Source organism: Temnothorax americanus, unplaced genomic scaffold (genome assembly GCF_048541705.1).
Source record: "Temnothorax americanus isolate GAGA-0224 unplaced genomic scaffold, ASM4854170v1 Scaffold13, whole genome shotgun sequence".
NCBI classification, from domain to species: Eukaryota; Metazoa; Arthropoda; class Insecta; order Hymenoptera; family Formicidae; genus Temnothorax; species Temnothorax americanus.
This window is the reverse complement of record NW_027509264.1, coordinates 3220598-3234558: the sequence shown is the minus strand read 5'-3', so window position 1 is coordinate 3234558 and position 13961 is coordinate 3220598. Positions and strand designations below refer to the sequence as shown.

The following is a 13961-nucleotide window of genomic DNA, read 5'->3' as shown; positions in this document are numbered from 1 at the left end:
ACACACATATACATTGCAATGTGTTTGATCGATATATATATACGGCCAACTTATTTTAATAATATACTTGATATTAAAAACCATCCAAGGCTTAATTAATGAGACAATGGGTTATGGAGAAGTACATTGATAAATATATTTTAGTGTTGTTATAAAAAAATAATTGGTATATTGAAAATGATATTCTCTTTAAGATGGAGGATAAGAAGATGCGTTCGTATGCAGTTATACCGCCTCTGTTGTTGGACGCGAAGCAACGAAGGATCGCGTTTCAAAATCGGAATGGATTGCTCCAACCAGAGGAATTAGAAGCTCTTCACAGCGAACGTAAATTAATCAATGTGTGGAGTTCGGTAGAGCACGAATTGTTCAAAGAGAAATACCTTCAGCACCCTAAGAACTATGGAGTGATAGCTCAATCGTTAGAACATAAGTCCGTTCCAGATTGTGTACATCACTACTACCTCACTAAAAAAGCAGAAAATTATAAACAGCTTTTACGAAAATCGCGCCAACGGACGCGTAGCTCTCGGAATAATCCGAATAATAAAGTAAGTATGATATTAATCATTCGTATATAAAACATGTCAATTATTTTTTTGCAATTTTTATCATTTACGTCATAATAATATATTAAAGAAAAGTTGTTAAGATAGTTTACGCGCGTTTGCACATAATTAAAGCATGTATATCGTGTACAATCATATGACATTAAACCTGGAAATTGGAAAATACCTATTAAATTTTTGATAATATTGTTTGATATAAATGTCTCTTGTAATTGTTTCAGGTAAATAATACCAGCTCGACTATCGGACCTATAGATATTTTAACGACAGGCGTAACAACAAGGTTACAGCGGGAGCAGCAACAGAAGACCCAGGAGAATCCTCAGAACAGTTCGACAACGGCTACGTCTACATCCACAACTAGCACCACGGTCACATCGAGTGTATCGTCAACAACTGTTGCAACTACGGCAATAACGACGACGACGAGTCCTTTGAGCTCGATAGCGTCGGGCGTTAGCGTAACGACGGATTCCATAACGGCGTCAACGACAACGACTACGACATCTGTCCTGAACACCACCGCGACGTCGAGCGTCTCAACGACGTCGACGGCGCCCAGCGCGAAGGATTCCAGGGAGGCGAGTAAGGAGAATAAGGAGAACAAAGTCGATTCGAAGGAATCTCATTTCATAAAGGTAGAGTTGAAAGAGGAACCGCAGGAGCCAACGTCGGGGAAGGACATTAAAGTAATGTACGTGTGACTTTTTAAATCTATGTTTTAATTAAATTTTAGGCAACATCCCGTTTCACGTAATTTAAGTACGTACTTAAAGGTTTTACATATGTAGTTGATTATGCGATTATTAAATTTCGGAGTTATTGAGATATGGCATATATAGAAAGTATCAGTACGGTAGAACGTATTTTAATATGTACGAATATGTTGACTGAATATTGTTACGCGCATATCGTATTCTTTAGGTTTTATTTTTTTTATTTCCTCAAGTGTGCAGTACGTGCAAGCGCACAGTACGATATTAATCATTTTCGATACGCGAATAAAAAATAAAAAAACTTGCGCGGCTCATTTTGTGCGAAACGCGCATATCAATTGGTCCCGATTCTGATCTATATAAAAGCGTGTACGCGGACTGATTGAATGAACCGTATCCATCGGCCGGAAGATATTCATTCTGCAAACACACCCCACTCCAACGAACCAATCTCAATATTGTCCGCGGTGGGAGAGGCGACCCGCGAATACCCATTTAACGATTACAATACGCCGCTCGGCGGCGCATGGATATTACAAAAACGCGCGCAAAAAGGAGCTTAATCTGCTTTTTTTTCGGCGCTATACTAATAGAGATAAGTTTTACTTATCGACGGTGATCTCGCGCGATAGCCGAACGGAGGAACAAGTCGTTGAAGGGTGGTAAACGGCTTCGGGGATGACGGGGATACGCCAGGAGTGATGAACGGGGCGGAGTGAGGTAAATGTGGCGATGGTGGCGGCCTGAGAAGGGTGGGTGGGAGGGCGATCAATTATTAGCAGATTGTAATGCTAATCAATGGTTACCGGTTAGTGGATTATGTTTACGTAGGCTTTCATCACCGTAATTGACTCGATGGTTGGAAATGTGATTCTGCCCAATGAGAATGACGAGTGTCGAATTCCCTGCTGCTTCTTAGGCATATATACACACAATCAGCAAAATTTTATCCAGAAAAATAATTTTTTATCACGACGAAACCTCACGTTTTATTTTTTGAAAAGTAAAAATACGATTGAAACAGAATGTTCAATGGATTGTCGTTTAACACGAGCGCGCGCAAAGTTTATATTTATATTTTATGCGGTTTGTATTTGTTTAAGCAAATTTATTTTATGTGCGTCGATACTGTTACAGAATGGAAGGGAAAGGCACGCTGTCGTCATCTGCGCCTTCATTGAATAACACGACGAACGTTTCGACCATCCAGTCAGATTTCAAGGAATCCAGTAAAAAGAAGCCAAGTTGCAGGGATACGAGCAGTGGTGCTAATGTGGCAGCTAGTAGTAGAATAAAAGACAAGAAGAAGGAGAATCATACTCCTATGGAGACCAGTGACGAGGAGGCACCGTCGATCGACGTTATCGGTAAGTTTAGAGCTTAATGATATTTTGTATCTTTATTACATTCTACAATAGTTTGATTGCCGATCTATTTTATTTGCATATGAATATTCGACACGTGCGCAAATATCGATAGGTACTTTACGTTCCATCTGTAAAGTGTCTTTTCACGGAGCATCCTGGGTGGATGACGCGTCCGCGTCACGACTCGACGCATTCGCTCCATCCGTGGTGCTTTGTCTTTCCTCGTCATTCGCGTGGCAGAGTTTCCGGTGCTTGTGCACGAAATAGTAACTGGGGAACTTGCAGCCGCAGATCTTGCAGGGATAGTACTGCACGTTTAGATCCAGCAATCTGACCTCCCGTCTATTTCCGCGTGCGGCATCTTGTCGCGACCCGTGATTAACGCTCTCCCTGCCGCCGCCTCCGCCATCGTCGCTGCTGCCAGTCGCCTCGTTGATTCTCGTCGGCAACAAATGCCGTTTGGCGTGCTTCCTGTAGCAGTACTGCGACTTGAAGGTGTGTTTGCAGTAGTCGCAGGTGTAGCAGCCGCCGTTGTTGCTGTTGGTGCTGCCGTCGTTGCTCGAGTCATTGTTGGGGCTACGCGCGTGGTCACCTCCTCGCGTCGCCGGTCCGCCGTTCTCGTCGTTCTCGCTCGACGGATCCTCGCCCTCCGGCAGCTGGCAACTCCTCGGCGGACGTGTCGGCGCACCGTGTGGTCCGTGCGACGTCGCCGAATAATTCTCGTTCAAAACACGGTGAAAACGCACCGGTCCGTCGCAGCACGCGATGTCGTATACCACGGAAAAGACGGTACTCGTACTGGAAGCCTCCTTCGCGCCCGAGACTCGGGCTCGGCGACGAGACGAACGCGCTCGGTCATGCTCCGATATCGCAGCCGTATTCTCGTTATCATTGCTGTCGTTGCTACCGCGGTTGCGATTTGATGCTCTGCTGTCGGCGGATGTTATTACACACGGTTTGCGTGGTTGATCGTTAGATGATCTAGCGGAACGATCCTCGACCTCTTCTCCTCGTTGAGCTTCACGTTCTGTCGATCTGTCGCTGTTATGGTGCATGGGCGAGTGGGTCCGCGAAACGGAGGACGGAGCCGGCGAGATCGAGCGCGACGGCGACGGTGCTCTCGTCGCAGAACTCGCCGTGCTGCTGGTCACGGCAAACGCGGTGAACGCGGCCGCGGCCGCGGCCACGAACGGCAGGGTGGACACGGTAGACACGATCTCCGGTGTTCTCGATCTGTTGGAGTTCAATCTCGGACGTTTGTGGTGCGCCGTGGACGGCGAGGACCGCGGCGACTTCGACACCTCGCCAACGCTGCAAATATTTGCATAATTTTCTATTAATCTTGAAATCTTTAAATAATTCTAATTTTTTAAAGATTTTCTCTTGAAAAGAAATTATTATTGTTATCATTATTAGTATGACTTATTACGCATTTTAGTTACATTATGTAGATGTTATTGAAATTTAACGCCATGCGAATCATTTATATTCGAAGTCGTATAATTTAAGTTTTATACGATTAATTTTTTTCTCAACAAGAATGCAATTTTTCTTCGGTTCCAAAGGAACGTTATGGCTAAAACGAGATAAAAATTGAAAATCTATTTTTTTAGTTCTTTTTTCCGAACAAATAATAAGAATTTTTAGTTTACTGTAGAGTATACTGCCTTGGCTAAATAAAAAAATTTTTTAAGCAATTATGATAACAATCTAAATCTTAAAAGATTAATAAATTTATTGGATTAATCTCATTGCTGCTAAAGATCTTGTATAAGATCTCTAGCATATGAAAGAGATACCGAGATAAGGTCATGCAAAAAGATCTGATCACGAACCTGTAATGCGTGCACTGCTCTTGCTTCTCTCTGGGCGCGATAACGCTGATTCCGGGTGGTATGGTCGGTTGCATCAACGGTTGCATCGATGGCGGCAGATGCGAGATGGCAGTCGGTGCCGGCGCCGCCGGTGCTGGGTACGCGAGCGGGGTCGTCGGGGGCCAGCAGAGCGGTGGGCCTACTACCAGCCTGCTCGGTATAGGTCGTAGGATGCTGCCGGCGGTCCCCGGCGGCGACCCGGTCGTCGTCGACACGGACGTCGGCATCGGCGGCGTCGGCAAAGACGGCGGTGCCCTCAGCCTCAGCAGTGCGGCCCTGCACTGCTCCAATGCACCCGGCATGTGCAACAAATGCGTCGCCAGCAGTACGCTGTAAACGTTGTCCAGCGTCACTTCCAACCGTCCGGTGTACATATAGTTGAGCAACGGCGCGAACGCTTCTCCACCTAGGTCAGACCGAGGGCCGGGATACGTTAAACGCGAGTTGATATGTACTATTTTGTTTGACCTAGCGACACGCGTAGTTTTCTAGTTGAAGGATTTAGCCTGCTAGAAGAGAAATAATTGGTATTTCTAACGTGTTAGTATATCCGCATGATTTCGCAAATATTTAAGCATTAGAAATTAATATTGAAAGATACGCTGTTTATAACAGATTTGGTTCACGAATTGTGAATTAAGATACGCTATAGATTGCTTTTGGAGTATCGTGATTTTTATTGACATAACTGTCCGACGAATTGAATTATTTTATTGGACAACATTTGCGATACGAGCGGGAAACGTTTTTGTTTGCAAACACTGCAAAAATAGTAGATTTACGTCACTTGTGAAACGGGTGATTCAATTATTGGATTGAATTGAATTGAATTGGATTGGATTGGATAACTATTGGAAAATCCTAATAAGAGATTGGAAGTAATAATGACTGCGCAACTGCTAAAAATTTGTTAATTATTCTCGTCTCGCTGTTGGCTTATTGTAATTATTCGAAAATAGTTCTGAAAACATTGTATTTTATCGTGTTACAAGAAAAAGCAGGAAATATTAATACTGACAGATAATTCTTTGGGCATTTTAATTTTACATTAAATACTTTGACAAAAATTAATTTTTAATTAATTTGATTGATTATTTCTAAGTATTTTCAATTTATCTGACATACATTTTTTCTCGTATATAGATTTTATAAATAAATCGAGAGAGGATAGTATCACGTATAGTAGTCTTCTATTGAACTCCGTTCTCGCGAGAGCGAGACAGCCGATATATCGTTAGTGATCTAATTTGTGATCCGTATTTACCGATGGACGAGACCGACACGGAGGTGACCGGTCGCTGCGACTGTTCGTTGGTCGCCGTGACGGCGACGGTCGCGCAGGCAGGGTCGAAGGGTGAGTTCGTCGACGACGTCGTCGCCGTCGTCGTCGCCGCGCTCGCAAGCAGGGCCTTCAGGTATCCACTGTGAGCCGCGAGGACACCCTTGTGCGCGACAAATTGGTGCTCGCCCTCGTTACCGACTCGCACCACCGTGTCGGGCGGCGAGAACGTGTCCTGAAGACAGGGGTAGCTGGTGCCGGGGGCACCGCCACCGAACCACGCTCTGTATAAACCATACATCGTCGTTCAGTCCTTTGTGGGTCCGATTCACTTGTCCACCGATGTAGATTCTTGGGTAAAGAATCCTTTCAACTCAATTTTTTCACGAACGTTTCAATCAGAGCGTCTTAACGTCGTTCGTGACGCGGGGAGGAATTGCAAACGAATAGGAGCTTTGCGATTAGGACCCTATAAGCACTGATCGGATCGTAGATTGACGTCGACACCAACGTTATTCTTTCTCAAGATTTATCAGATGGAATCAAAGTTGTTTCACGTGTTCCTTCGCGATCTGTTAAACGCTTCGCGATTTTTAAGCTTTAGCAACTCGAAGTCCGATCGTTTCTCAGATCGAATGTCTTGAAAATCGTGTCACGATGATCCGAAAGTCACTGATCTCTCACGCGAGATCAGCGCGTATACAAGTCAATCGAGATACCACGATTTTGGATTCGATGCGGTACCGTTCTCGCGAACGCTTTCAGCGCGGGCCGATCTTGCGGCTCTTCGTGATTTGAACGCCGGAACGCCGGCTGGCAGGCGCACCATCGTCGCACTGTTTATCAGCTGCGCGTAGACGCGCTCGGCTTTTTCGAGCCAAGCTTCTACCACCTACGCCGCGCCGCGTAGGGTTGGCTCAACCCCCTTCGGAGCGACCGAGAACCGCCCCCAACGAGCGCAGATTGGCGGCATACGTCGCAATCGTGGCTGACTTGCACCTGCGCCCGGAGAATCAGTTTTCTCTACCGCGATACTACAGGATGCGCTCCTGATCGTGCCCTCGTTTCACGCACGATATACGAGAGATGCGAAGAATTCGCAGACCTGGAAAGATCCTGTCGCGTCGCGTTAGAAGGAATGACGGTAATTAATTTTTCACAATTAAGCGTCGTTTATTCCGCGATTAATTTCCTATCGAGAACAAAGCCAAGAATTAGATAACAATTGTGCACATAAATTGCGGACCCTCTTTCCCTTCGAAAATTTTTGCACGAAACAGTTTTGAATAAGACTTGACTTCTACGATCTACATGTAGATAACACGTCGCGATGCGAACGCGTGTATTGTCTCAATTCAGGGTGCAACCATGCTATTATGTCACGCTACGTTATAATTACGAGGCTCGAGATAATAACACGTTTAATTCTACATATTGAAAATCATATGAGAATCTTGAAACTTGAATGCTATTTCTCGTCGCGCAAATGAATATTAATTGATTGAATGTTAATGGATATATTAATAAGAATATTAGGACATATATATATATATATATATATTAATAATTGGATAAATATTAATTGATTGCGTACGAAGATTGTATTGGAAGAAGAGCTCGCGATGATAGAAATACCACATTCGAAATATTACATTGTCCAGATATATATATAATCGCCAGTTAAATCTCTTTTTTCAATCGACGAAGTACTCGGCGATTCATCGACGTTTCTTGAATTAAAGACGTGTTTATAAACTAGAAATTTTCTTAAGTAAGAAAAATAGTATCTCTAGAATTGTAATCTATCGAGCAATAATCGACGTCGTAATTAAAAAAATATGCATAAAAATTAGATTCTTTTCACGTGCGACGAGAAACAGCATCGCAATTGTGGCGATAAAGGCTGATCTATTTGTCGGCTTCAAATGAGACGTTAAACGCGATGTGGTGCAAACGCGAGTGATAGGAAAAGACGAATAAAGAGAAGAGGAGACAGAAAACGTCTTTCGAGAGCCGACTGGATAATGAGAGGAGAAGAGCGCTCTCGCCTTCCGGAAAACGATCTTTCGCCACGAGATGATGCGTCTTTTGCCGGTCTCTTCTTTTCTCTCTCCTCTTTTTCTTCGTTCTCTCTCTCTCTCTCTCTCTCTCTCTCTCTCTATCTCTTTCGCTCTTTTTCGCTCTCTTTCGCTCCGAGACCCTCTTGCCTGCGCCTGGCCTGGCCTCTGATGTTTTTCATCAAATTAACTCTCGCAGCATGAGAGAGTACGCGCTTCTCTTCACTCCGCGGCGCCGTGTTTGCATAATATCGTTTATAATTCAGCTCGCGCTGAATTCCACTTTATTCCGGAGCCACGATCGTTCGCTCCGGCCCTCTTCTTCGTTCTTTCCTCGTATACACTCCACCCGGGGAAGGCACCCTGCTCCACCTCTCGCGCGCGCGCTGGGTGCTCGGTACCGCTGCGAGACCACCTTTGCTACTCGTCCTCTCCCTATCCCTCATCTTGTTAGCGATTTCGGTTTTTATTTACGAGGAAGCCGAACGATATTTGTTTTATTTTTCTTTTTATTTTTCCGGGAGGGAAGTTGATTGACAGTTGACTGACAGAATTACGATCATCGATGATTAGAATGATTTTACTTTTTTCGTATATATAACGGGTAAAATCTTAGATTCGCTTGTTTTTTATTGCAAGTATAAAAGAATGTTATATATAGAGGACATATTTTGGAATATCCGTATACTTTTCATTTTTTGTTATAAGAAAATCATTTGTCCGAGCTTGAGTCGATACGATGGCGTAAAGAAAACACATTGTTTCCTTTATCTTATTTCGCTCATCTTGGATGACCGTCAGCCATATCGGTCGCCGATTTTTCGCGATGCGCTCGCGTCCATAAACAAGTCCGATCGTCGTCGGCGAGAATCCAGGGGTCCAGAACGGAGACTCGGCGATTACGCGCATTTCCCAGGAGGCCGTCCCAAACCAGAGCTAACAGAGGCAACACCCCTCCGCGCTTTTTATCCGTCTGGTTGTCGTGTCGACCCCCCCCCCTTACCGCAACATCGTCGCGATCAGCGAGTATCGTCGAGATTGTCGTTACAATAGCAATCAAACAATGTGGGATACAATAGACAAGTACCTTGAGAGAAGAAAAAGTTCTCTAAACGTGTCACGTGAACGCTTTTCTCGTCAATCGTCTACGCCTTCGCGTAAAGCCCATAACACAAAACGTAACAATAACAGTAACTAACTATAATAATGACTGTAATAATATATAAGATAAAAATAGTATAGATAGAAGTTAAACTTCAAAATAATGACAATTATACATATTATTCGCTTTGGAATTATTTCGAAAAGATACGTTTTCGTTTAATTGGCTCGTACGCCATTATCAACGATTACTTTAATCGGGAAAATGGGAATTCGCGCGTATAGGGCCCCGGGACTTCCCGCACCGGAAATAATCGAGGGCGGCGGAAGAGTACACATCGGCGAGGAGGGGGATCCTCACTCCCGGGATCGTCTCTCGAGGAGACGAAAGAACGCTCGCGGTTTAATGCTTCCAACGTCGGTCGAGACAAGCTAAGCAAACACTTTTCGCGATATTACCAGGCCCTGTGCGCGGACTTACCGCATGTTCTCCGCCGCGTTTCTGTAGGAGCTCTCTCGAACCCTCTCCTCTCTTCTTGCCTCTCCGGTTTCCTCTCATCTGCCTCATCCTCCTGGTTTTTCTTCGCGTTCTCCTCCGTAAGGAAATAAATCACTGTTTCGATTTATTTATTTATTTGCTGTTTTGCGCGTCATCGACTGTCCATAATAGTTTTCTGACAAATGGCATAATTAACTGTATTGAGTGATAATATAAATTCATGCCAAACTTTTTCCTAAGTTACGATAACATTCTTTTATGCTACATTTATGCGCGTATTTAAGTAACAGTAAGGCACTCTGTTGCGAAGAAGATCGGGAGAACGGAATTATTAGTGATATTTATTGTATCATTATATGTGGCGGTATTTTCTTCAAGCTCAATAATTTGATTGCAATGCGCTCTTTGCTTCAAAATTGAATACACATTTTCTGGGTAATATAAATTAAAAATGCTTTAGTTCAAATGTCAAATTTATTTACTATTCGCTAAATAAACTTATTTTTAATTGAATAATTTTTTGATAGATTTTTCCAACGAGGTAACGTAGGTATATATGGAAGTCCCCTATTTTAGTAAGAAAAGTTGATGAAAATATTACAAACACGATCTCAACAGTAATTTGCGGATAAATCAAGATACAATTTTTTAGGAAAATGTTATTTTTTTTAGAAAAAGAGTATTTAAGTAAAGTTCAAAAACGAATTATAGCTAATCATAATTTTTATATATTAATGTTTATAAAATTAAGGTATATATATATAGTACTTCCTTATTAAATTTTTTTACGACGTTTGTTTTCTTATAATCGTAGAAGATTCAAGGTTCTTCCCCTTTCTTTTTTCTGTTTGAGATCCAGCAGTATCCTGTTCAGCAGTATCTCTGGATTAATACACCGTGCGGAGACACGCGAGAGAGCGATAACTCGATGCAAGCTAACATGCAAATAAATGTCAGGGGCTTGCTCCTAGATCACATACGTCATAATTAGAGAGTAGTCGTAGTCAAATTGTTGGGAAAATTAAATGCCCGGGGATTCGTTCGTCATGCCGGTTAGCGGGCGGTGGTAGGGGACGAAACGGGCGAGGGGGTGAAAACCCGCGCGCGCGCACCTGGCACGAGCTAATTAGCGTTTTGATTTACTTAATCCCAATTAATGCCTCCGCTATGCTGTTTCTCTCTCTCTCTCTCTCTCTCTCTCTCTCTCTCTCTCTCTCTCTCTCTCTCTCTCTCTCTCTCTCCCCCTCTCTCTCTTCGTGTTCTTGTGTGCACTAGGCGGTAAGCGCGAGCGCTATCGCTCGAATTCGGCACGGGCGCGCGTTTCCGCTCCGCAAATACCGTCGGATTATACACGTGTGAATACACACGGCACGGCTAATGTGCCGAGGCCGTCAGAAACTCCTCCGTGCGCGTATCGCGCGTTTACCTGTACGAATTAACGCTACTTAGCGCTATCGACTCGTCCCGTCCGCTTCTCCGCCGCGGTTATCTGTCCGTTCCGCACAATTGCACGATGGGGCAAAGGGCGTATTTTGCGCATTCGAGACAACAGAGTAATGGAGGAGGCGAAAAGGTTCGTGCGGATCACAAGCCCGAAATAAATTTTTATATGAGAGAACGTGGATGTGGCAATATTGAAAAGATATCGTGGACACTATTGTGATGCTGTAATTTGTTTGTCGCATTGCCAAAGCTCTAGAAACGAAGTAAATTTTAATTTTTAATACCAATTTCCTCTTTTATAGTCCACGTCAGGATTTTCAATTCCGTCGACAGTTTTATGTCATTTTCTTAAATCATCTTTCGTTCTATAATAATAATAATAATAATAATAATAATAATGGCCTCCTTGTTTCTCGACGTGATAGTAATTGTAATGTAAAAGATCGAAAGCGTTTGCGCATTATTTTTGGATATCAGAGTATCAAATTGCTGAATGACAAATTCTCGCGGGATGAATTCGCAGCATCGGCATGCGGTAGATCGATATATCGCACCATCGTCTATCGGCGGTATACTTTACATTGTTCCCGAGAACATCATGGTAGGCTAATCACCGTAATTCAATCAGCCGACGAGATGTTTTAAAGGGTCGCGCGCCCGCGGGAGGGTGGACCGACGGTCTCGTCATCAGCGACAGCAACCCCCTCGCTCCCGCTCGCCCACGTAGCGATTGACAGATGTTATTTGCACAAGTAGACCGTGATCCAGCCCGGCACGGCTCCAAGCGCCACCGAAACGCTACAAGCGATTCCATATTTACATGGCCCGTTCCCCGCTAACGATAATCGCGCAGGTGGCTCGTCAAAGGAGAGAGGGATGGGCCATTACATCGCGCAGAGAGATACAAAGATGCATATTTACACGTTATTTATTCGATGACATTCTTTGCTACAAAGAAATGCCTATAATTGTAAATTACGAGTATAAACTCATTAATCGTTTTGATATACACATTTCAGTGTATTTTTGGCAAGAACATATATTATGCCCCCTTTATTTATTATTTTTGCGCATAAAATATAGATTCGAATAAATAGTACAATTTTGTGGAATCGATATTTATAACGAGGACAAAATAGAAGAAATAGCTTAACGCGGTAGGACATATTTTTGTTCACAGTACCAGTCAGAAATTACGCATCTTTTTAGGCGTCCTTGATTACGTATCTTTTTAAGCTGCAACGAGGACGCGTTTCCGGCGGAATAACGCGGCGTTACGGTGAATTTATTGCACGTATTACCGCATCCTCACAACATCGACCGTTCTTTTTGTTCGCCTGACGGTGCGGCGCGCGGCGCGGCGCGGCGCGAGCGCCGGAGGTTGGAATCGCGAAGAATCGCGGCGCGTGTTTGTTTTTAATCATTCTCGCTGGAGCCAGCGCAGGAGAGAGCGTAAATCTCATAAATACATAAATACAAAAATGTCAGCCTGGAGCGAATTTGCAGCGGGCGGGCGCGCCTCCCTTTTTAGTCCGCCGTGCGTTTGCTTTAGACTTCTCCGCTTTTTCTCCTCATCTGAGCAAATCGTGCCGATCGACGCGTTTTCTAAAGCCGAACCGCACAGAGAACGCTAAACCGCGAGGGGCTTGTTCTCCAAAGAGAAATTGTCTTGTGTCCGAATGGATTTATTTGTTTCAAATTTTTGCGAACATCTCTTAAAGATAATATCGCGACGCTGTTAAATCCGACACTTTGATGTTTCCCTGTAAAACATACGAAAAGCTGATCAAGCGCAGTAAAACTTAAAATTGATCAAAGAATCGAAAGAGAGAGGGAGAGAGAAAGAGAGGAAAAGAGAGGTCGGTTTCGCAACGGTTTGCACGAGACCAAAATCAAAGGGAATATTTTATTCGGGGGATGCGGGGAATCCCCGCGAGAAAACGACGCGAGCAAATGTCCTTTCGGGTTTGATTACTCGCTAGTTCAACGTTCAACTGACGATTACTTTTGGCCGATCGTAAAAATTCGATCATTCGTCAATTACGCGAAAAAGTCTATGCGCTCTGTTCAATGCATGGCCATTCGGTGCATTGCAATTTTACAGGAGGATATTAAGAATAATCACACACACGCGCGCGCACACACACACTCACGTACGTGTAATTATGCAGGCTATTCCGCGAGATTGTGGAAAGGAGACGAATTACTCGAATAACGTCTTATTACGGGAGAAAGAAGGAAGCAAAGTGGCAAATTATTCGCGGCATGGCCCTTATGAAATATTCAAATTACCCTTCCTCCATCAACGAACTTAATTAGCGCGGAGGTAATGTACCCCGTTCTCGCAGCCGCATCTTTTTTTCATTGGGTTTATCGTTTGAGCAGGGTTTGACTTCGGCCACGATGGTTTTTATTTCGCTAACACATTCAATTATCGTGCCTCGATAAATCATTAAAGTATCTTATTGCGAAAAATTTAATTATTTTCTTCTGTCCTAATATCGGATCTTGAACTGTTTCGAACTTAATTTGCTCGAAACAGCTCGATATGACGAGTTAATTTGTTTCCGCCTAACATTGGCCGACTGCAATATCGCGCGTATCGCGTAACTGCGCATGGGTTCTGTATTGAATGGATTCTCGTATAAATTATTCATTACGACGTTTCATCCAGTTTTAACTCTCCTTTACCTACCCGACCCGCTCTCCCGAGATCTCCCCCCGCGTATTACTTTGAGTGTATGGGGAACGAGCTTTGCGAATTATTCCACGTGATATGTGCGTTATATATTCCACGGATATATTGTATTCGCTTTGTACTGTGGGTCGCTGTTGGTATTGCTCTTGGTGAAACGTACGCTCGAAGAAAAATCTCGTTGAAACGCTGAGGAAGTGATTACTATAAAGAAACGAACGTCATATTTCGCATAAAAATAAGAAAACTCGTCTGATATAAAATAAGAACCTTTTTCTATTACATTTGTTATTCTCTCTCTTTCCCTCCCTCAAAAAATTTTTCTATTGAAATCGGAGAATCCAAAACGCTATAGAAATGA

At 43.6% G+C, this 13961-nt stretch overlaps 2 protein-coding genes across 12 annotated transcripts in view; one reads left to right on the top strand and one right to left on the bottom strand.

Annotated features, from left to right (window-relative positions):
* Nucleotides 1-13961, top strand: part of Smr (nuclear receptor corepressor smrter) — a 73191-nt gene that overhangs the window by 49237 nt on the left and 9993 nt on the right. For all 11 annotated transcript variants that reach the window (XM_077399712.1, XM_077399709.1, XM_077399710.1 and 8 more), the window contains 3 exons: nt 195-551; nt 791-1263; nt 2423-2652. In XM_077399712.1, coding sequence (XP_077255838.1) covers nt 195-551; nt 791-1263; nt 2423-2652 — 1060 coding nt within the window. The remainder of the gene's footprint in view (nt 1-194; nt 552-790; nt 1264-2422; nt 2653-13961) is intronic.
* LOC143893890 (uncharacterized) lies at nt 2670-7102 on the bottom strand. The gene is made up of 3 exons (XM_077399728.1): nt 5791-7102; nt 4488-4932; nt 2670-3963 (listed from the first exon to the last, which is right to left on the bottom strand). Exons 1-3 carry the CDS (start codon nt 6104-6106, stop codon nt 2796-2798), a joined length of 1929 nt encoding a protein of 642 aa, XP_077255854.1. The 5' UTR covers nt 6107-7102; the 3' UTR covers nt 2670-2795.